This window comes from Chanodichthys erythropterus, chromosome 20 (assembly GCF_024489055.1).
Source record: "Chanodichthys erythropterus isolate Z2021 chromosome 20, ASM2448905v1, whole genome shotgun sequence".
Taxonomy (NCBI): Eukaryota; Metazoa; Chordata; class Actinopteri; order Cypriniformes; family Xenocyprididae; genus Chanodichthys; species Chanodichthys erythropterus.
This window is the reverse complement of record NC_090240.1, coordinates 30,222,052-30,245,118: the sequence shown is the minus strand read 5'-3', so window position 1 is coordinate 30,245,118 and position 23,067 is coordinate 30,222,052. Positions and strand designations below refer to the sequence as shown.

General features: G+C 37.4%; 1 protein-coding gene across 1 annotated transcript in view; it reads right to left on the bottom strand.

The window, feature by feature from the left end:
• plxna1a (plexin A1a) overlaps positions 1 to 23,067 on the bottom strand; it is a 245,298-nt gene that overhangs the window by 29,375 nt on the left and 192,856 nt on the right. Inside the window, exons 13-20 of the mRNA XM_067370392.1 lie at positions 22,615 to 22,766; positions 21,829 to 21,949; positions 21,232 to 21,368; positions 18,734 to 18,901; positions 11,730 to 11,823; positions 10,901 to 11,137; positions 8,350 to 8,493; positions 5,643 to 5,877 (exon numbers count right to left, since the gene is read on the bottom strand). Coding sequence (XP_067226493.1) covers positions 5,643 to 5,877; positions 8,350 to 8,493; positions 10,901 to 11,137; positions 11,730 to 11,823; positions 18,734 to 18,901; positions 21,232 to 21,368; positions 21,829 to 21,949; positions 22,615 to 22,766 — 1,288 coding nt within the window. The remainder of the gene's footprint in view (positions 1 to 5,642; positions 5,878 to 8,349; positions 8,494 to 10,900; positions 11,138 to 11,729; positions 11,824 to 18,733; positions 18,902 to 21,231; positions 21,369 to 21,828; positions 21,950 to 22,614; positions 22,767 to 23,067) is intronic.

The following is a 23,067-nucleotide window of genomic DNA, read 5'->3' as shown; positions in this document are numbered from 1 at the left end:
AAAAAAGTTTTATTAAGTGTTAACAATGAGATTGTGTGGTTTTTATAATCAATTAACACTGCTTTTGTCATTTTTTTACAAGATGGACAAAATTTGTCACCAAAAAGTCATTCAGTTTAACAAAAATTTCGGTTTTACTGAATGACACATTTGGTTATACTGAATGACAATATTTTCAAACAATCCTTTTTCCAGACATTTTTTCTCATAACAAATCAATGACTTCAACACATCATTTTAATACAATTTAATACCATATTTCATGTTGATATATGATGTTATAAAATCATGCCAGAATAAAAAACATATACATTTATTACATTTTAAGATATTTTAAATCACAAACGCAATGGCTGTACTGGCCTTTGGACGGTTAAACTGAATGACCTTTTGACACTTCAAAATCTTTAAAATACCTTTATATGTGCAAAAAATATAATTAAAACCTTTTGGATTCAATAAAAGAGATCTAGTTGTACTACCTTACATACTTTGGATGTCATATCTTTGTTTGTTATTATTATTAAGGCCTTAGGACAAAAAAAAAAACCTCATTGAACCATAAACAACCATCTACTACTGTAGATCTATATAGGCAACTCAACCCTCAACATATTTCCAGAGTAGTTTTGCAGTGCAGAGCAAGATTTAATAATAATAATAATAAATAATAATAATAATAAAAATCAGATGAGGGTACATTTAGAGTATACACTTGTGTGCACAATAAAATATCTCATAACAGAAGTTTGGTTTGCTTTAAACCTTCTCTAAGTACGAATAAAAATAAACTTCAAATAAAGTGGTTTTATTGGAAACTTATGGAAAAATGTGGTCACTGGGACCCTCGTGAAATAATAAGTACTTGTTGGGTAAACAGAAGTAATGCTAATTCTGTCAATCTGTTTGTTTACTCAGTTTATGACTAATTTGGATTTGCTATTCGAAAAGAGCGGGAGGGAAGAGACGTAAGAGACAAAGTTCACGGGAAAAGAAAGTCAATTAATTGCATGAGTGGGTAATTAATAAAGGAGCGGAGCTTTTCATGCATAATTTCCTCCAGCTGTTGTTCCTCCTCGTTGTCCGCTGGGATACAAATACTGAAGCAAGAAGCTCCTACTCTAAATGAGGGTTTCTTGTCTTAAAAATACTACACAAATATTATTCAAGACGAACTGCCCAATGGGATTTTAAGTCTCCTGATGAAAAAAATGAAGAAGAGGAGAAAGTGACAGGCCTAAAGAGCTTTTAATTCAATGGTTCTTTCTCGTCAAAGTGCACTTGAAAGGCCTAACAAAGATTTCCAACATGAGGGATGGCCTTGTAATTCAATTTCGCTTCATTACTTGGAGAGGTGCGTGTCGGATCGTAAAGCACGAGGGGGCATTACAGACAGCTTGAATGTGAATTTTTTAAAGGCTTCCTGTTGTAGTGGTCAAAACATTACGCCTCTCAGGAAGAAGCGGCGCTGGCAAGGTCAGCCAGCAAAACATTTCCTTTAGTGCAGAAGCTGTTTGTTTGAAAAGTTTTGTACACTGCTGATAATGCGTTTCTTTCTGAAATTGTTCCTTTAGTTGTGAAAGCACTCAAAGTGAAACAATTCCAATTACCGTGATGTCCACACATGCTTGCGCTAACATTTCTGGGCTAATGTAAAGCAGAGAGGCGAAGCTGATATCCCCACTGAGCGTTTCTGGTATCTAAACCAGTGCTGGATAGCTCGCTAATTAGCCATTAGCCGTTCCTTTGTTTGTTTGTACCACTGCGCTCTCTGATGGGCTGCATCATGGCTCGGTAAGCCTTTGCACATGGTAAATCGCATGTCCCTGGATGGCTCGCGCCGGTCCACACCCCATGAGTGTGCACGTGGAGCACCATCATGACTACATACGCCCTCCCAAATGTGTTGAATGATTTGAAAGGTGCCTTAAATAAAATGTATTATTACTTTAAAATAACTGTGTACTATTTAAATATATTTGACAAAGTAATTTATTCCTGTGATGCAAAGCTGAATTTTCAGCATCGTTACTCCAGTCTTCAGTGTCACATGATCCTTCAGAAATCATTCTAATATGCTGATTTGCTGCTCAATAAACATTTATGATTATTTTCAATGTTGAAAAGAGTTGTGTACTTTTTTTTCAGGATTCCTTGATGAATAGAAAGTTCAAAAGAACAGCATTTATCTGAAATACAAAGCTTCTGTAGCATTATACACTACCGTTCAAAAGTTTGGGGTCAGTAAGAATGTTTATTTTTATTTTTTTGAAAAGAAATTAAAGAAATGAATACTTTTATTCAGCAAGGATGCATTAAATCAATCAAAAGTGGCAGTAAAGACATTTTTATTATATATATATATATATATATATATATATATATATATATATATATATATATATATATATATATATATATATGCTATTTCTTGAAGGTTTTGTAAGATTCACCCCATTGCAGCCCATTTTCTGACCCTGTTGACCTCACTGGGTTCGACAGACCACTGGTTTGAGAGCAGTGTGTCATTACAAAGCAAATCTATTCCCATCTGAAATGAGAAATAACCAAGCCACAGGCATAAATATTTTGCAGAGGTTGTAAATAATGTCTGTGCATATGATCCAAATAAAATACTGATGCACAGATTGAATGGCATTGTGATAGCAAACCGTTCAGGTTGACCACTAATGAAGGCGGTCGGCCAATCAGTGAGAATCAGGTCTAAAAAACGTGACAGCTAATCAATGCCTACCACTTCCTTCACCCATTTGGCAAGCAGCAAATTTCTTTCATCATTCTCCCTCTGCCATTCAGCCAACTCCCCCTTTGCGGTGAAAAAGACTGTTTGTTAGCTAGCTAGCCACGCCACGCTTTTTCATCCTCCTGACAGGGTTGTGACCAGGAGGGTCGACAGTCCTAAGATAATGGCCAATTAGACCCAGTGCATCTCTACGAGACCAGGTAGAGTGTGGCATTGGGAACCTTTACGGCATTCGAAAGCTGCATTTCAAACTGGGCGGAAGACGGAATCCCATAACAGCGCAGCCCACTAACACCGACCTGTTACCAAGACATGCTAACAACCATAATGGTGTCACCATGGCGACAAGAGAACGGGAAGATGTTAATGTGGAGGCTTGATAGTAGGACCCACAGGTTTCACTTCAACAGCATTTTAAATCATATATGAAATTCACATTCTCTGATGAGGACATTTATCACAGGAAGTGTCATTTACATAAAACACCATTCTTAAATGTTTAAGTAGGAACAGATAGGGCGTAAAAGATTTTATGTGTTACAAAAGTATTCATTTATTAAGGTCGACTAGTGTTACCATATTAGCAGATGACAAGGCATGTCAATGTAATCTTTATGTAAATGATTAAATGTAATTGACATTGTCAATTGTTATTGTCATTTTAGAAACCTATTTACTTTCAATTTCCCAATAAAAAAATAAACAAAAAATATCTATCTATCCATTTCTCTATCTATATCTATCAATATATACACATACATACATATTTATGTATGTGTATATATATATATATATATATATATATATATATAGATATATATATATATATATATATAAATAAAATAGGGCTGTCAAAATAACGTGTTAATTTCGATTAATTAATCTGAGAAAAAATAACGTGTTAAAAAAAATAACGCAGATTAATCCAATCTGTATTGACCTTTGAACCTGGAGCTGTTCTAGCCACCATTCGACTGTAAAATGAAGGAGGGAGACGACTGCTGCGCTGACGGACAGAACGAGCAGAGAGCTCCTCCCGCGTGTGCGCGAGTTCTCTTCTTCTTCAAAGTAAGCACCGTCTTTGCTCTCTCTCTACCTCACACATAATAATCTAAATCAACTGACACAATGCTAAAAGTTCGTAAGACTGAATCCATGTTTCACGAGGCGCATTCGGAGAATGTTTTTCCTGAATAACCGCTGGGTGTGAATAGTGTTCAAAAGAACGTCACCTCATCTTCTCTGACAGGCGCCCTGCACGTGCAGCTGACATAAACCACACTTTTAGTAAACAAAAAGAAAATTCTATCCAGTGGTGAAGTGTTTTCTGTGTTGACAAATCTTTTGCGATGTCCTAATAACAGTCGTAATTCGCATGCAATGTGTCAACGTCCGCTAATGTTCAATTCGCGACCTAATGACTCATTTGAACAGATTAATTTTAATGAATCATGACAACAACTGATCTGTCCACACGGTCTATAATGAATCATTTACTCGAACAACTCTGAAATGAGAACATAAGTGTGCTTACCCCATTTAGCAAGAGTGTTTAGTAAAATTAGCCTTAATAATCCACAATATTTTCAGGTTATTTAAATGACAATGTGTAGTAAATTAGGCCTACCTATAAAATCAGTTAGTTTAGACTGGAGTGAGGTGAAACCAGAACAAAGCAAGTTGTTGTTAGCTAGGTGCATTCAATTGTATATGGTAGAAAATTATATTATTAGTTAATATAACTTCTAATTGCTACTTTTTAATATTTTTCAGGTTTAGCAAAAAAGCATCTTCTCTTACAAAGCTATAACATCACTTTTTTTTTTTCTTTTTTTTTGGCAAAGAGGGCAAGAAAGAATTACAGTGAGAGTGACGGGTGCTTTATTGTCAGTATCGGGCTCACAGATCACGTGGGTAGAGCACTTTTTACTGTTTGTGTGGATGACCATGTCTGTCACCACCGAAGACAAATTGAAATATTTAATACTTTCACAGCAAAAATTATGTATGCGATTAATTTAGATTAATTAATCACAGAGCATGTAATTAATTAGATTAAAATTTTTAATCGATTGACAGCCCTAATATATAAACAAATTGGAAGCAGTTGGGAACAACAGCAACTCAGCCACATAGTGGTAGGCCACGTAAAATCACAGAGCGCGGTCAGCGCCTGCAGATGCATACAGTGCGCAGAAGTCGCCAACTTTCTGCAGAGTCAATAGCTAAAGACCTCCAAACTTTGTGTGGCCTTCAGATTAGCTCAAGAACAGTGTGTAGAGAGCTTCATGAAATGGGTTTCCATGGCCGAGCAGCTGCAGCCAAGCCTTACATCACCAAGTGCAATGCAAAGCATCGGATGCAGTGGTGTAAATCACGCCTCCACTGGACTCTAGAGCAGTGGAGACGTGTTCTCTGGAGTGACGAATCACGTTTCTCTGTCTGGCAATCCAATGGACGAGTCTGAGTTTGGCAGATGCCATGTGCCAAGTGTAAAGTTTGTGTCCCAAAACTTTTGGCAATATAGTGTGTATATACACACACACACACACACACACACACACACACACACACACACACACACACACACACACACACACACACACACACACATATATATTTAAATTTAATATAATATGTAGCTCATTTAACATGTTTATTTAGTACAATTATTAAAAAACAAGCAATTAACCTGTGTCTGGCTTGTACGTAAATTTTTCAATAATGTAATTAATTTAATTAAACTATTTAATTGGTTGACAGCATTGTTACTGTATAAAAGAGCACCATGTAGCTGCAGTAGGATGCAGTTTGTGAATACTTTGACCAATCTTTGCAGGCCCTAAATGATATATGACTTACTAATAATTAATCTCACCTTCTTTGCACTCGAGAGCGACTCTAGACTCCAAGTTGTCCATTTGTAGCTGGAGTCGTTTGAGGGTGCGGTCAGCATCGCGGGACTTGCGCTTGTAGGCGATGAGCACAGCGATGATGACCAGCAGCAGGAGTCCTCCACCTCCTCCAATCCCGATGATGGCTGGTAGGGTGAGAAGGCTGTCGGAGTAGATCTGCAGCGTGCCAGGGGAATATTCAAAGCCTCCTGCCCGGATCTGTAACAGAGGCACGGAAGATCTGACTCACTGAGGCGCAGGAAGCAAATCTTGTGTAGTGGCCTGCGATCTGCAATTAGCTGCGATTAGCATTCATAATGTTGTTGAGGCAATTCATTTGTGAGAGTCAACTTTTTGCATCAAGAATGCAACAGCAGCTTCACACAAGTCCCAAATTAAAACTTTATGAGCCAATCACATTTATGAGACAAGTTCGGAGATTGAAAACCCATTAAGCTCAAAATGTCCTATTATTACTGGATCATTTCAAGCTTGTACTTCGAAAATAGAAAATTTAACCAGGAACCATGTGATTGTTTGCACAGCTCTGTCTTGGCAAAAAAAAATCAATCCACATAATGTCAAGATGTTTTTTAAACTGTAAAAGTGTTTTTAAGATATTAAGATATGAAGATAATAAACTAGATATATGTATATGCATGTGTATATAGTATACATAAGATATTTAACATATCTTGTTTATGAACTAATACTGCAAATTTTCTAAGAAAATGTTATTTAAATATTACTATATAATATAATGTATTATAATTGTATTATAATATATTGTACTATATAATTTTATATTAACATTATTTCGATTTTATATATATATATATATATATATATATATATATATATATATATATATATATATATATATATATATATATATATAAAATCGAAATAATGTAAATATAAAATTATATAGTACAATATATTATAATACATTATATATATATATATATATATATATATATATATATATATATATATATATATATATATATATATATATATATATATATGCAAAAAAAATTATGTGGTATTTAATCAATAAAATATATTTTTAAAATATATATTTTATGAACATGTTAAAATATAAAACATATATAAAATATATATTTTATTAACATTTTATTAGCATGTTAATTTAATACAAATAATTATTAATAAACTTAATAAAGCTATTATCCTGTGTCTAACCCATACATAAATTGTGTAATAACTTAATATAAAGTAAAAGCACACCTCTCCTCGAGCACACTATTCTGACTTTATAACAAACAATTGCAAGTTTATATCAAGCAATTCTGACTTTAACATGCAATTGTGAGTATATATCTCGCAATTCTGATTTTATATCAAGCAATTGTTAATTTATATCACAAGTATGTAAGCTCACAATTGCAAGATTTTTTTTAGAATTTTAAGATAAAAAGTTGCAATTACCTTTTTTTTTTTTAATTCAGCGGCAGAAACAAGCTTCCATAGTTTATTGCCACGACTTTACTATAAAATCAGTTTTTAATATGAGCTCTTAATTATACATTATGACAAATTGTTCTCGTTACCAATGTCTATTTCATAGCAAAAAATATTGGAACTTTGCAGTGTGTGTACTTGCAATATACTAGCATGTAAAACTTTTTTTTTTTCCCAAAATTGCAAATGGGTTATATACAGTCAATCATATACATGTCAATCACTTCAGCGGAAACTCACAAAGTTCTGCACTGTTGTGAAAACTCCTGTTATATTCAATGAAGCTGGCTACACTGCACAATGAATCTCTTATTGACCTTAAGAGATTTTACTGAATTAGGTAGCTGCTTACCAATTACAATGTACTGCATACATTTTAGCAGTTAATAGCTAACTGCTATTGGAGTGTTTAAATAGAGTAAAACGCGAACATCGCATATATAAATATGTGGAATTGAACTACAAGAGAACTCTACTGCAGACATTACGTGACCGTACGTACCGCACCGCAGGCATTGTGTGCTGTCTGCAAAATTGCAGGGACCCCTGGGAAGGTATGGGGGTCAGAGATCCCAGCCATGCAAAATTTCCTAGAGAGACTCTCTAACAGGGGTCACAGCAGTCAATGCACAGCTGTGTGACCAGAACACTCACATGATCACTCATATATATATATATACACACACATACAAGACTAATTCTCACATAGAAGCCAAAAGATACAGAAAACACACACTGAGATCTGCCAGACGTGATCCAATGCACCAAGGGCGGCCCATAAGTAGGTCACTGTACATGGGACAAGAGCACAGCTGTGTCTGCCTCTCCCTGGCCTCGCCTCACGTCGCCTCTCAGTGCCACACGAGGATCGCAACACAAAGAGACGCGTCTATTTTTGAACCAGCATTTTTCAAAGAGTGTTTGTACAAACATATATTTCATACAATTTCTCTGAATCCAATGTGACATTTGCGGCAAAAATAATATGAATGCAGAAAATAGGCGTAAATATTTTTCTTCTCGGAGCATTTCGCTTTCAGAGCCATCACAACGAATGACATGCTGCGAGAAGATAAAGAGCGTCCTTTCAAGACATTTTCCTTCAGCGGGGCATTCGGTTGGTGTTAAGTTCATTTCTGACTGCCAGTTGTCATTTCCAATCTTCTGACATTTGGTCAGCATGAACTTGAGGATCTAAGTACATACCGTCACTTTGTGCTGGCCGGTGAGGTTTGGCCATTCGCACAGCAACTGGGTCTCGGAGAGCGTCAGAACACATGGCGTTTCTCCGATAAACACCGTGTAGTTAAGTCTGGAGTTACCGGGAGCAGCAGGAATCAAATTACGACCCTGTAATGATGAACAGAAAAAGACATAATCAGATATGAAAAGAAATAATAAAATACAACTAACATTAATTGCTTTTACATGGAAAAAACATGGATCCTCATCAGGGCTTTGCTGTGTATCACTTTGACTTTCACCTTAAAAGCATCCACTGCAGAAATAATAATTCCATAAAAAACTATTTTATTTGTAAAGAAAATATAATATTTGTCAGGAAAAAGTTATTTAAAAATGACTAAATTTTATATTTTTGATTTATTATATACGCAAAAAATAAGTTTGTTTATAATTTTATATTTATATTGTATTTAAGCAAAATAAACAAAATATTTTATATATATTATTATATAATTTTATATATTTAAAATTGAATTTACCTTGGCATAGTTGAATAACAAGAGTTCAGTACATGGAAATGACATACAGTGAGTCTCAAACTCCATTGTTTCCTCCTTCTTATATAAATCTCTTTTGTTTAAAAGACCTCCGAAGAACAGGCGAATCTCAACATAACACTGACTGTTACGTAACAGTCGGGATCATTAATATGTACACCCCCAATATTTGCATATGCCAGCCCATGTTCAAGGCATTACACAAGGGCAGGCAGTATTAACGTCTGGATGTGCACAGCTGAATCATCAGACAAGGTAAGCAAGCAGGAACAATAGCGAAAAATGGCAGATGGAGCAATAATAACTGACATGATCCATGATATCATGATATTTTTAGTGGTGTTTGTAAATTGTCTTTCTAAATGTTTTGTTAGCATTTGGCTAATGTACTGTTAAATGTGGTTAAAGTTACCATCGTTTCTTACTGTATTCACGGAGACAAGAGCCATCGTTATTTTCATTTTTAAACACTTGCAGTCTGTATAATTCATAAACACAACTTCATTCTTTATAAATCTCTCCAACAGTGTGTAATGTTAGCTTTAGCCACAAAGCACTATCAAACTCATTCAGAATCAAATGTAAACATCCAAATAAATACTATACTTACGCGATTAGACATGCTGCATGACGAACACTTTGTAAAGATACATTTTGAGGTTTATATTAGCTGTGTGAACTTTGTTTATGCTGTTCAAGGCAAGCGCGAGCTCTTGGGGTATGGAGCACAAGAATTAAAGGGGCCACACACCCTGAATCGGCGCACTTATAATGATGCCCCAAAAAAAAAAAAAAATAAATAAATAAAAACTATGGGGTATTTTGAGCTGAAACTTCACAGACACATTCAGGGGACACCTTAGACTTATATTACATCTTTTAAAAACATGTTCTTTGGCACCTTTAAATACTTCACATAAAAATAAAACATTCGTAATTAAAAAAAAATAATAATAATAATATATATATATATATATATATATATATATATATATATATATATTTTTTTTTTTTTTTTTTTTTTTTTTGGCAACAGTGAAAATATGAAAAATGTCTATAGAAAGACCATTGACATTAAGCAGAAAATATCCTTTAAGCACTGGAATGGGTTTTCAAGATAATAGTAATGGTGTCTTTTTTGTCTGAAATGAATTTAGCAACACACAACCTTGGACACGTAAAGGTCATGTAGATATTGATTTAAAAAAAGCAAAGGAAGCCCCAGAGGCTTGAACAGATATGAACATATCCTGTGACTGATCTCAATGAAGATAAACAGTAAGGAAAATAAAGGACGGAACACTCTGTGGTCACATGGACAGACGGGACAGGAAAGAGAAATGTTGATGAAAACAGCAAAACACCAACATCCCCCCATCCCCAGAGTTCAGTGAGGCCACGGCACGACGCTCTTTAATGCAAATTCCGCTCCCTCTCCCCCTCTCATCTCATCCGCGCCACCAACCCCAGATCAAATTAGATGAGAAATTAATTGCGTGGAGAATGTGATGCATCTCCAGAATATCCCTGATTATTTCACCAAATTGCATTTTCGTATTTTCCTTCGCTTTGCTAATGCACCGGGTTGTTTTCTCTCCCCCCAATAAGCCAGGCGGGGGATCGGGCATTAAGTAAAAAGGTTTCGTTAATAAATTTCCATTTAACAAAGAAATATCACTCGACATGCTTCGACTCTCACCTCAGTTGGTTTAAAGAAAAGAGAAGCTTTCACCAGCCGGAGTCTGTGATCAGCATTTTGAAGTTTATAAACGAAGGGATGAAGGAAGTTGTATGTATGGACCAGACAGATTAATAAAACAATATGAGAGAATCAGATATCAGTTTTTTGGGGGTTATTAGCTATTTTGCATTTGCATTGATTGGTACAGTAGACAGGACAGAAAAATGTGTGCAGAAGAAGGGAGAACATGATCAGCAAATAACTCAAATTGGCCACATAAACCTCACATCAATACCCACAAATACATCAACCACCTCAAGCAAGTGTCTTATACCTTCAGGATGAGGGGAGATGTCGGTTTGAGCTCCAGAATTCCTGTGGGACTGAGGGGTTCGAAGACGGGGTCCGGGTAGTAGCTGAAGCTCTCGTTGACGACCACAAGAGCATGGACGTTATCCATGTAGAAGCCGATCTCATCCGGTCCGCTGCCAGTCTCTGCAAAGCCTCTCTCTGAATCAGCCACAGATGGAGCCAGACAGACCATAACTGAGTTGTTGAAAACTGTGCAGTTCTGAGTAGAATAGGAAAACAGAGAGACAAAAACTATTCAAAAATTAGAAACCATTATTACATGCTTATATTGTTGTGAGGAGATGTTTTGAACACTGGCTGGTTGTGTACTTGCTCAAAAATTGATTTTGGATAATTTTTAACAAAAAAAAGTTATGGACTGCAGCTTTAATTCACTGACCCTACTTATTAAATGGGTAAAAATGATGGTTACAGCAGAAGCCATGTCAGACAGTTATATGTTACATAATACATTTTGTTAATGTGATGTTGAGAAACACAGAGGTCAATTTAAACTCCGGGGCAGTGAGAATTGTGCAGAAAATGAAACGGAGTGACAGAGAGATATTTCTGTGACCTTTCCCAAGATAAAAATGGTGTTTAGGATTGTGTGCTTCTTTTACAGAGTCCTTTAAGCAAGAACAGCAGCAGGGGAACATGTGGGAGCTTTTGTGAGATGAACATTTAGATGGTTTCCTTTGAGCGAAAGAGGGAGCTGACTGAAAAATGCAGAAATACAAGGGACAAAAGTATGGCTAGTGGTGCGGAAGGAAGAAATATCAGCAAAAGACAAGGAAAAAAAGGATACTTACATGAAAGGACTCGGCAGAGCCGTACTTGGCGCGGATCTTAGGTTCTTTAATGGTGGCCAGGTTGGTGCCGCTGATCGTCAGCAAAGTCCCACCGCTGGGAAGAGAAACAGGAAGTCATCATCGAAACATGATGGGTACAGATCTCACACAATAACCCAATCATACAGTCTAGCTCAACACTTGGCCTTGAAATCTGAAGAAATATCAGTCTATCAAGCTTTTTCATCCCAAAGGGAGGTAAAACAGAGCAGAGGTAATATATCCCATAATCACTTTTGGCGATGAGACACAAAAAGGATTTTCCTGAAGAGCCGGGAGTTTAAAGACATTCTACCTCTGCATATGCGGCACCCGTTTCATAAGTCATAACAGAGGCTGAGATTAGGTGATAGTTATTCAGATCCCATACAATCAAAACTACAGTTTTAGAGCTTCAGTGGCTGTTAGCTTCAAGTCTAACTATATGCTAGCACGATTTTGTACTCATTTAAAGTCTTTAATTTCTGCAAAAAAGATCAAATATACTAATGAAAAGATTTTATTTAGGTGAAAATCAACTTCTGGATTGAGAATGTCATTCCCACAAATATACATCCCGTTTTACTAGCAATAGCAAGCAGCAAATTGACAATGCTCACTTTATTTCTTTTCTCAACCATCAATTTGACACAAACATATACATTAATTGTGAAAGTGGTATTTTAAATGCAATGTAAACTAGATGCTACTGGCTATTTAGAAAAAAAGAGAGTTTCAAAGGAAAATGTATCAACCCTGCAGCTCAGTTTGTCTTACCAGGTGTTTGGAGACCTGTGTGTCCACTGCACACTGTATGTGTGGAGTTCTTTCAGTCTCTCTCCTTAGTCCACAGTCTGTCTGTCTCAGTGAAAATCCCTCTTAATTCAGGTACAAGCTTCAGAGAACAAGAAAAAGGACACACTGCCTACAAATAGATCCTCTACCTACCCCTATCTGAGAGGATATCTCATTCCAGTCGCAATGCTTGCAAGTATGCAACTGTACACTTGATTTATTGCAAGCATGCAGTCCTGTTCTTGTATTACAGTGGCAGCAGCCAACCTCAATACTCCAGAGGACAATAGTGTTACCTTCACATGACACCAAACCAGATGTGCTAGCTCAAAACGTGTCGACGGTTAAACCGATTTGAACTTACTCAGCAAAGATTCTCTTCAGTAGTTGACAGTAACAGGTTAGAGACAAACAGCAACTGCTTGAGTCTGTCTGTACTGAAAGAGAAGCTGCACATCATCTAAGATTTGTTCATTACACGGACCAATCAGATATAAACTTGATGACTTCAGCAAAAGTAAAGGCCATCCATCCATCTTCACAAATAAAGTGTTTAGAGTTTATCTGCAGTATGTGAGAAAAAGATACAGGGATGAAATCAAGCTACTGTAGCTAGTTTTGTGAGTTTGGGGCCTTATTGTTCTTAAGGTGATGATACACAGGGCAACTTTTGAGCAATGTTGCCGTCAACAGGCAACCAGGTGAGACACAGGGTCCACAACCGATCTCAAGCTTTGAGTTTCTTTCTTGTTTGTCCTAACTTTTGGTCTCTTGTCATTTGTCTATACTTGAAGATGCTATATTTACTTTTAGGGTGTTTTCACACCTGAGCATTTGTTTTGGAACCTGGTGCATTTTCTTCCTTGGCTCGGAGCATTTAGGCATATGTGAACACGGCAATTGCGCTCGGACCCGCACTAAAACAATCGATCCGAGATCGCCTGAACGAGGTGGTCTCGGCCCGATTGTAAACAAACTGGGGCAGTTCGCTTGTGGTGTGAAAGCAATCCAACCCAATGGACCAACGAACCAAATTTAAAATGCTGTTTGATTCTGTGAGTGAGCACATTAGTTGCTGCAGTTAAAAACCAAACAGCGCCTCTTCATCTTAAAACATTGTATAATCGCGCTTCTCCATTCAAGAACTCTGAGGAAGCCTTGATTCCCGCTCTAGCTGCATTATAACATTCATATAGTGTTTGCATGTGTCTCAACACAGTTAGTCTATTAGACAGCACTGAGAGATACAGAGAGATTGCGCTTGAATTAGTACAAATGTAGTACATAATTTAACAGCGGGAATGATGGCTATATTCGTATAGTGTTTGCGTGTGTCTCGACAGTAGGTACTAAACAAGCCACAATATGCTTATGAAACGAATTGTATCAATCATTTTAATGGATGACGCAGAGCAAACTCTGACAAATAAGGAGACAGTTGGATACACATGTGACTTTCATTAACACATTTTGGTATGCTTTGAAATATTGCCTTGTGAAAGCAAACCAAGAGGAAAATGCAACATTGTAACAAATTAAGTCCCTGTTTTGAAACAATGCAATCGATCTACAGGTATGAAAATGTCCTTAGATTTTTCAAAACACCAGGCCAGATATACTAAACGCTAAAGTGCAAACGCTCTTTTGGTGTTAAAAAATGATTGCCAGGATTTACTAAAGTTAAAATTAGTGGTAAAAAGGCATGGACAGAGTTATTTTTGCATCTGACCATATTGCATATGCATTTGTATGAGTTTCCCTTTCAGACGCAAAATTTATGGGAGAAGAGTATTAAAACAAATCATGCAAGATGATTTACTAAGGTTTGCGCTAGTCAATTTACTGATATTTTCGCCATTATTATACCTCCCAAAAAAGCATGTCTTAAACCAGACGCTAAGTTGCGCTGCTCATGGTAGATTGCGTTGGTCATTATCAGGCCCGTATTGCCTAATCGGGAGCACCGGGAGAATTCCCAGTGGGCCGGTCTGTTTATTTAGCCGCGAGGGCCGGTGTTGTAATGAAATATGGATGCTCTAGAAACTGTGGACGCGGCCAAATGCACTAAGCTGAGTAGCCAAACTTTTCCTAAAAAACATTCAGTGACGGATTTAGGCCTGGATGACATGGGCAACGGCCCAGGGCAGCACGGGGCACCCACATAAGAAAAAACAAACAAACGATCGGGTTTTTACCATTCATTTGCATGCAACGTCAATGATATCATGTCACTCGGTGGGTAAATTAACCTGGTCGGGAGGGACTCGGAGTGTGCGCACGGAGAAGACAACTCACTCAAAAGTATATGAGAAGAAGGGATGAGGTGACGTCTGTAGGGACAGCGGGACAAGTTCTAAATCAATGCTAAATTATGGTAAGGCAAAAGGTCTAAAGTCGGGGACACACCTAACGATTAGCTGAAACATTCTACTGAACTGAACATACCGATTGTTTCCTTCGACTGGAGCTGATTTATATACTCACACATGGAATTTGAACACCGACTGTAATCGCAGACTGAACGCAACTGGCTCTGACTGGACACGTTTGAGCGCGATCAGTCATAAGTATCAATTTAACATTCATAATCAGCCTTACAATCGTTAAGTGTATGCGTGGCTTAAGCCACCAGAGGCCGATTTAAGTAACGTAAATAAATAAAAAGGAAGAGGGGAAACATGCAAAAGATAAAAGGCATGCAGCTTACTTATACTGAATAATAATAGGCAAATAATAAAATATGGCCTATCACTTATCTTATGTTGCTTGCTTTGCTATTACACACTGGCCAACAATATTAATTTTTCTGTCCAACTAGCTTACATAACCAGACAGTAAAATGTGATTTTGTAACATGTAACTTTTTTTTTAAACTAAAGTAATAGCATACTTTAATATATTACTGTAAAGTTGTGCAATTTTGTAGGATTTATGGTATTTTGTGTTATTTATTTGCCTCAATTTGTAATAATTTAAGTGTATACATTTATATAAAATAGCAACATTTTATGTTAAATCCACTTTAATAAAGATCTACATTTCTAAATTTCATTCATAGTGATAGACATGAAAAATGTGCCTGGGTTTAGTGAATGATTACTGCCATCTACTGGAAAGCAAACACTTAATTAAATTAAAATTAAAATAACATGAATTTTTAACTTCAGCCACTAGATGGCTAGAGAATTAATCAGTGGTTCACATTATAAAATCATTATTATAACTACAAAAATAACTAGCATTTTTTGTACTATCATTTGTACTATCATGGGTATTTGAAGATACTTTTGAAAAATACAATTATTTACAAGGCTGTAGAGAACACTGCACTATTGCAGACTTATATACTGAGGTTTTAATTACATTATTTTAATATAGTCAGTCGTGAATTAAAGTGGGCCGATCTAAGGCATGAAACTCCAGGGCTGAAAATGAGTCCCAATCCGGCCCTGGTCATTATGGAAACGATCCGGCTGCGTCTGTGTTCATTAATTTGCACGTCATCAGTAGAACTTTCTAGGTGTAGAACTTTCCACGCCCATTGGCGCTTTTTTTGGAATTGCGCTCTCATGCTAATTTGCCCGTTTAGTAAACCTGGCCCTGAACTGTTTCAAAAAAACAATTTGCCTAGGGTTCACTATACCGACATCTTCCGAAAAAACACTTGTGTTCACAAGCTTGTTGACATAGGCGGTCTGTGAGTTCGAGTCTCACACCGTACCGCTGCTGATGTCTCTGCCTGTTTGCCTCTGTGACACCTGCTGTGCCATGGCCCTGAAGGGCATTTTCAGCTCAAATCAATACAGCCTCTCTCAGCGCACACTAACAGGCTCTGGGGCCACAACTTTTGGGTTCCAGTTATGTCTGTTCAAGCTAGAGGCGACTGCTGCACAGGCGCAGTCATTTCTGGTTCTGCTTTGATCCCTGAGTGTGTGCGTTTGTTTTTCAGAGGCAGATGGAGGGGGGGAAAGGTACCATGGTACACACTCCTGCGGGATAATGGCCCCGTTCAAAGCAGGGCTCGACGGAGAGAGAACACACTTGACTGTAGTGGCCTGGGTCAGCATCAAAACACACAATCACACAAACAACTATGTATGTGTGTTGTGTCATAACCGAATCTTTTGTGACTATAGAAAAAGGCCAGGAATTGTGTGTATTCTTATATATAAATTGGTTTAAGAACATTATAAACTGAACTAGATATCAGAAATCATTCAAATAGTGTTTTAAAAGTAACAATTGTTATACACAGATACATGCTAAGTGCATAAAGTCAACAGCTTCGCCATATAGCTTTACATTTTTCACCTTTTTGCTCTAAGAGAGCGTAGCGCTGACACCACACAAAGGTAAATAAGAAAGTAAGTGATAGAAAGCGGGAGAGAGGGGGAGTGTTGAGAGCTTCTTTTCATCTACAGGCTTTTAAAGAGCTCGCTCTATAACCCACAGGAGAAGCGAAGTTGCAGGTGATAAGTGCTCCATCCTGCCTGCCCCATCTGACACCGCTGATGGTGTTTCTATAGACTTGTTGTTTTTATTTCACCCCCGACACCGACAGGCCAGACATGCTTTAGTGCAAATCGCTACTCCTCCCTAGAAAGCTGCAAAAAACATCACCTGACAGCAGCTCTGCTCACAGGTGCAGAAGTCTGATGGCGTGAAGGGAGCGACGCCTAAAAGAATCTCATTTTTCAACCTCTTAATGAGTTCTGCTCATGTGTCAAGAGAAAGTGTAACACAAATAGCTTCTTATTGATTTTTATTACTTCTTTGTTGTTCCAACTTCCTTCAGCGAGGCAGAAGGAATTGCCATGTTTTTAATGTTGTCATTTTTATTAAGAGGGGAAGTAGAGAGATGACAGAAAAGGATGACAAAGGAACCGAGACGCATAGCAGGCCGGATTCGAACCCGTGACTACCACATGAACACCACAACACTGTGTTTTGGGGCACATATGCTAACCGCAGGACATGGCTCCAGAAAAAAAGAACAACTACATTTTAGTGTATTTTAGAAATTGTTAAAATACCTTCTGTTGGTGCTTTAACTTTTCTTATGCAAGTCTGTTTTTTGGTGCCAAATGACACACTTTTTTGAATTATTATTTGTCATTTTTACAGAAAAACTAAACTGTTCTAATGAATCAACTACACATAGGTGGAGCCTTGACACTAGCATGGAATTTTCTCACTCAAACAACTTCCTGCTGCTTCTGATTGCTTTTAGAGGGAAAAGCTGCTCATTACTGCTGGTCTAGGATCAGTTTTTTCCGCAATAATAGCATATTGGCAAAACAGATTTGGAAGACAATTCGGTGTGTTTGCACTCTGGAGAGCATTAATGTGTTTTTGCAGCGTTGTAGCCAATCACCAACATATCTGTTGATTTCTTGAACGCAATGGCCAATCAGAGGTGTTTAAGTTAGCACTGATCAAAAACTCCTGAGTTTTAAGCGGTGAGTGGATTCGGAGTTCTGCACACATGCAAATCCTCTCATTATAACAAACAAAGGGTAGACAGATGCATTGTGCAGTCTGTTTCATTGATTTTAATGGATTGCAATGAACTAAGATGAGTGACAGCTTTTTAGTAATTAGAAAGGGACGCTCTTTGTGTGATTTCTGCCATGCCAAATCCCACACACAGTATGCTTGTTATTCTCTTCAAATTAACTGGTTTATGAACGTAGATGCTTTAATATCAAATCATTTATCAGTAGCCTTTATGCTGGGATGTGTGGGATGTAACTTAAAGGCATAGTTCACCCAAAAAAATGAAAATTCTGTCATTAAAAGCCTAAATTCAATCTCTTCATCATATAAAGCAATCAAGTCTCTCATACGGATTAGTTTTGGATTAGTTTTCTCTTCATGAACTTCTTGAAGCTTGTTTCAGTTGTGTCTATGGAGAAACAGAAAGCTCTCAGATTTCATCAAAACATCATTTGTTTTCCGAAGACGAACAAAAGTCTTACAGGTTTGGAACAACTTGAGGGTGACAAAATTTTCATTTTGGGTGAACTAACCCTATCTAAATTATCTCCTTACCCTGGAGTTGGCTCACCCTCTGCCTACATTTTTAAGGACATACACAAACCGCTAGGCCATTTTTGTCATGTTTCCATTCTATTCAAATACTCAAATAACACAAACTCAGACGATTAGACCCCTAAACAGTTGTCACGTACCTAGCGATGCTCCAGTCTGGGTCTATCTTCAGGACGGTGGGGTCCTCTGTGTAGTTAAACTTCACCTCAGGGTTCCTCAGCTCAGCAGAGTCAATGTCCACCATAACTGGGGTACTTCCCGGGTTCACGCCAGCCGGGGTCACACACACAATCTCCTTAGAGCTCCGCCTACAGTCATGGAGGAAGCGCAGAGGTGTATTAGAGTAAAAGCATGTCATCACATTCATATTTCATCATGACATAGATTCTGTACTCAGTAAGAGTTAAGTATGTTTGATGAAGCTTTATCATTTGTGTTAACAACCATATGGGTTTCAAAGACTTCAGGTCTGTTTTTCTCTGGTCTGTCTGCTTCACTCTCTTCTCCTGTACTGGAGACGTGCCTGCAATCTCCATGCACATCCCCTTAGTACGTTGCCATGGGAACGCTTTTCAAGATGCACACCCCAGAAATCCTCAGAAGACTGCACATATTTTGACAAGGTGGTTGTCACAAAAAAAAAACAAAAAAAAAAAAACACAAGAGTGCAAAGAGAGCGAGTTGTGGAGCGGATAAGCCACAAATTTCCTCAAAGGTAAAATATACAGACATTCAATGAAATGAAGTTCAAAATGCAACCATTGCTTTAGGATATTTTTTTTTTCTTTTAGAGATTTTGCATTTTAAATATGTAATTTGGATTACAGACATGTAGAATAAATTTGAATATGTATTCACTGGATATTATGAATGGAACACACACACACACACACAAAAGAAGCAGGGCATATGAAAGGGTTAGTTCAGCCGAAAATGAATATCTCATGTCTTTTGAAACCGGTTTCATTTATTTTTTTCTGTAGAACACAAAAGTAGATGTTTTACAAAATGTCCAAGCTGCCCATTTCCACACAATGAAAGTGCAATTGGGACTACGGCTATCATACAAGACTTTCAGTGAATAATGAATCAAATTTCAGTCTGATCCTCATACAATGATATTTTATGGCTTTAAAAGACTTCAAACATAGTGCTTCATGATGCTTTCAAGGAATAGTTCACACTAAACTCATGCTGATTCATTGTATTTTTCTTTTCCTGCAAAATATATATATTTTTTTTGAAATTGTACAGCACTTCAGTACACTCTGTTGTTTTATTTTTAAATAGTTTCTTTGATTTGATTTAAATATATTTTGAGAAATATTTCTGTGTTTATTTTGTCCATACAATGGAAATCAATGGGCTTCAATATTATTTGGATCCTAACGTTCTTCAAAATATCTTCATTTGTGTTCCAGAGAAGAATAGTTTAGACATTTAGCAAGTTAATGATGACCCAATTTTCATTTTTGCGTGGACTATGCCTTTAAATTGTGGCTTTTTGTGGCATAAATGGCCCAGGTTTCCATCCGCTTTCATTGTACTGAACTGAGCAGCATGAACGTTCTTCAAAACTTCTCCTTTTGTGTTAGTAACCATACAGGTTTGGAACTATGTGAGGGTGAGTTAATGATTAAAGCATATTTATTTTTTTATCTCTTTAACATCCTCCCACAATGGGATAACATGATGTGGACCTTCTCTCTGAAGTGAACCCTGGCTCCGAGACCAGGTGTGGCTGACGTCTCAGTCAGCGAGAACCGCAGTAATCCTCATTCTCTCCTTCTCTCATGTCTGAGACTTGGCAGCGAGACAATGTTTTTATTCTCCGCTGCAATGCAGAGCGGTCTGGTGCTACAGATAGACAGGCGGACGGCAGGAACACTCATTCACTGTCCCCGTCCACAAACGGAAGCGCACAATCGACCGGGACCGCCTGTGCCATAACGTGGCTGATGTTCTTGCCTTCAAAGTGTCTCTTTATGCTGTAGATACATGCCGAGGGGTAAAAAAAAAAAAAACGGGCCTGGGCGTTTTGACTGACGGAATGACAGGTGGACGTGCTAAGGTGAGAAGCCGGAAGACAGCTTTTTGGAAGGATACAGATAAAGACAGAGGGAGACAACTTGGCAGGCGAATAAGCAGAGAGAATAAGAGAAAAAAGACCACATTAACAAGCAAGCGGAGACTGTATGTTGGCAAATGCTACACCAAAACAGCCAACAGGCTAACCATCAAAACGACTGGCACAGGGCCTATGGAACGTATAAAACAGTCAAACAAACAAACAGAAACTATGTGACAGACAGAAACACAAAGTTAGAACGAAAGCCAGACAGATGGAGGGATAAACCGATAACAAGACAGATAGAAGGGCGGCCAAACAGACAACTATTTTTATATATATATTACGGCTTTTTTTCCTTATTATTAGACAGGTCACAGGATGGATTCACACTTGAATCACACAAATGAGCTGAATATTTATTTATATTTTGAATTATTTCTAGTCAGATGCATTTGACACTGTGATTGTCCCCAATATCTCTTCATATATACCACTTCATACCATGAACTTGCCAGAGGTTTGTGATATAGCTGCTAAAAACAGAAGATGTAGAGGAGCAGCACTCACTTTTTGAAGTGACAAGTGTGACGCCCAATGTTGACTGCAACAGAGCTGCCAGCGTTGAGGTGGTTTCCTTCAATAGTGACTCTGGTTCCTCCCGAGAGGGGTCCCTGAGCGGGCTGGACACGTGTAAAATATGGCGTCTAAGGAACAAAATGATATATTCAAGAAGAAGCACATTGATATTGTCATCTAATTTTAAACACTATCAGTATAAAGTATAAGGCCACCAACTTTCTGCATGTAACTTGATGCAATGCTGATATACACTACCGTTTTAATATGATTAAAAATACAGTAACTGTAATATTGTGAAATATTATTACAATTTTAAATAACAGCTTTTTATTTTAGTATATTTTAAAATGTAATTTATATCTGTGATGTGGACCATTACTCCAGTCTTCAGTGTCACATGATCCTATGCTGATTTGCTGCTGCTTAATAATTTTTATGGATTTTGGTGATTTTTTTCTTTTTTCTTTTGTATTTATACACACGTGTTTGTTTGGAATTATTTGCATCCAATTTGCATAATTTAAATTATCCAAAGGCAGCTAGATCTGAATGTATCTGTAGGATTAAGTGTCTCTAGATGCTCACCACAAAGGTGAATGCCCTAGGTGAGAGGGCTCTGTAGTCAGCCAGACAGTCTCTCACGCACACCTCCACTTGGGCTTCCTGCACACGGTATCCTGTGGCGTCATTCAGCAGACACACAATCCTGCGGAAGACAGACACGTCGGAATCCTCTTTAGGGTTTGTGATTAACAGCAGTGCTAAGTTACCAAAGGCCTCAAGGGGAGGAAGGTGAATGGATGGATTTATATGATACAGCGTGAGTAAATATTATTACTATAATTAATCTGTTTCTGATTTATGAGCCGACCCAGACTGAATCTTTCATTTTCTACACTGATTTCTGCACTGCAAGGACTCTTAATTTAGATGTGGTAAAATGTGTTAAATGGAATTACTAGATACTTATCAGTAGCTGAAAGAATACGCACTTTGTGGGTTGAGTTTGATAAATCATACAGTGAAAAATAAGAGTGTTATAGACCTTAGGTTAGATGTCATATTGAATTTTTCGCACTGTATAAAGGCCCTAGATCAGGCAATTCTTACACTTTCACAATTGTTTTTATGGAGGTTTTTTTTTTTGGGGGGGGGGGGGGGGGGGGGGCATTCTTCAGCTGAACAATTTTCATGATGTTAGACGACAGTACAATACATTAAATACACTGTATTTCTATCCCTCACAGCCTTGTTTTCATTCCTGTTAAAAAATTAAATATAGTGCTATGCTGACAAAAGTCTGTGAAACTAATTGGAAGCCAAAAATCTGTGGTATTACCCTGTAGTAATACTACTAAAAGTATTACCCACCTTTCCGCACTAACATATTCCTCTTCAATAGGAACACAGGGTACTTTTCCCAGCCGAACTCCTGTCATAATGTCTCTGAACTGCAGACCCAGGTTCTCTCCAGTGATGGTGAGCCTGGTTCCGCCTTGCCGTGGTCCGGTTTCGGGAAACAGCTGTCAAATGAGAAAAATAGGGACTATAATATTTAAAAAAAAAAAAAAAAAAAAAAAAAAAAAATCTAATTTTAGTTTTGGACTTTTTGCCATGATGAACAGAAAAGCAGAGAACAAGTTCAAGAAATGTAGAATAAAAAAAAAAAAAAAAAAAAAAAAAAACTTCTGATATCTGTAGATCATATAATGGTCCTCTGGTTAGTTGATAGGTCTTGGCATTGAACCCTGTAGCTCCTTATAGTCTCCAACACAAACTCAGACGCCTTGCATTTTAATGGAGACAAATCACCCCTTGGCGCAG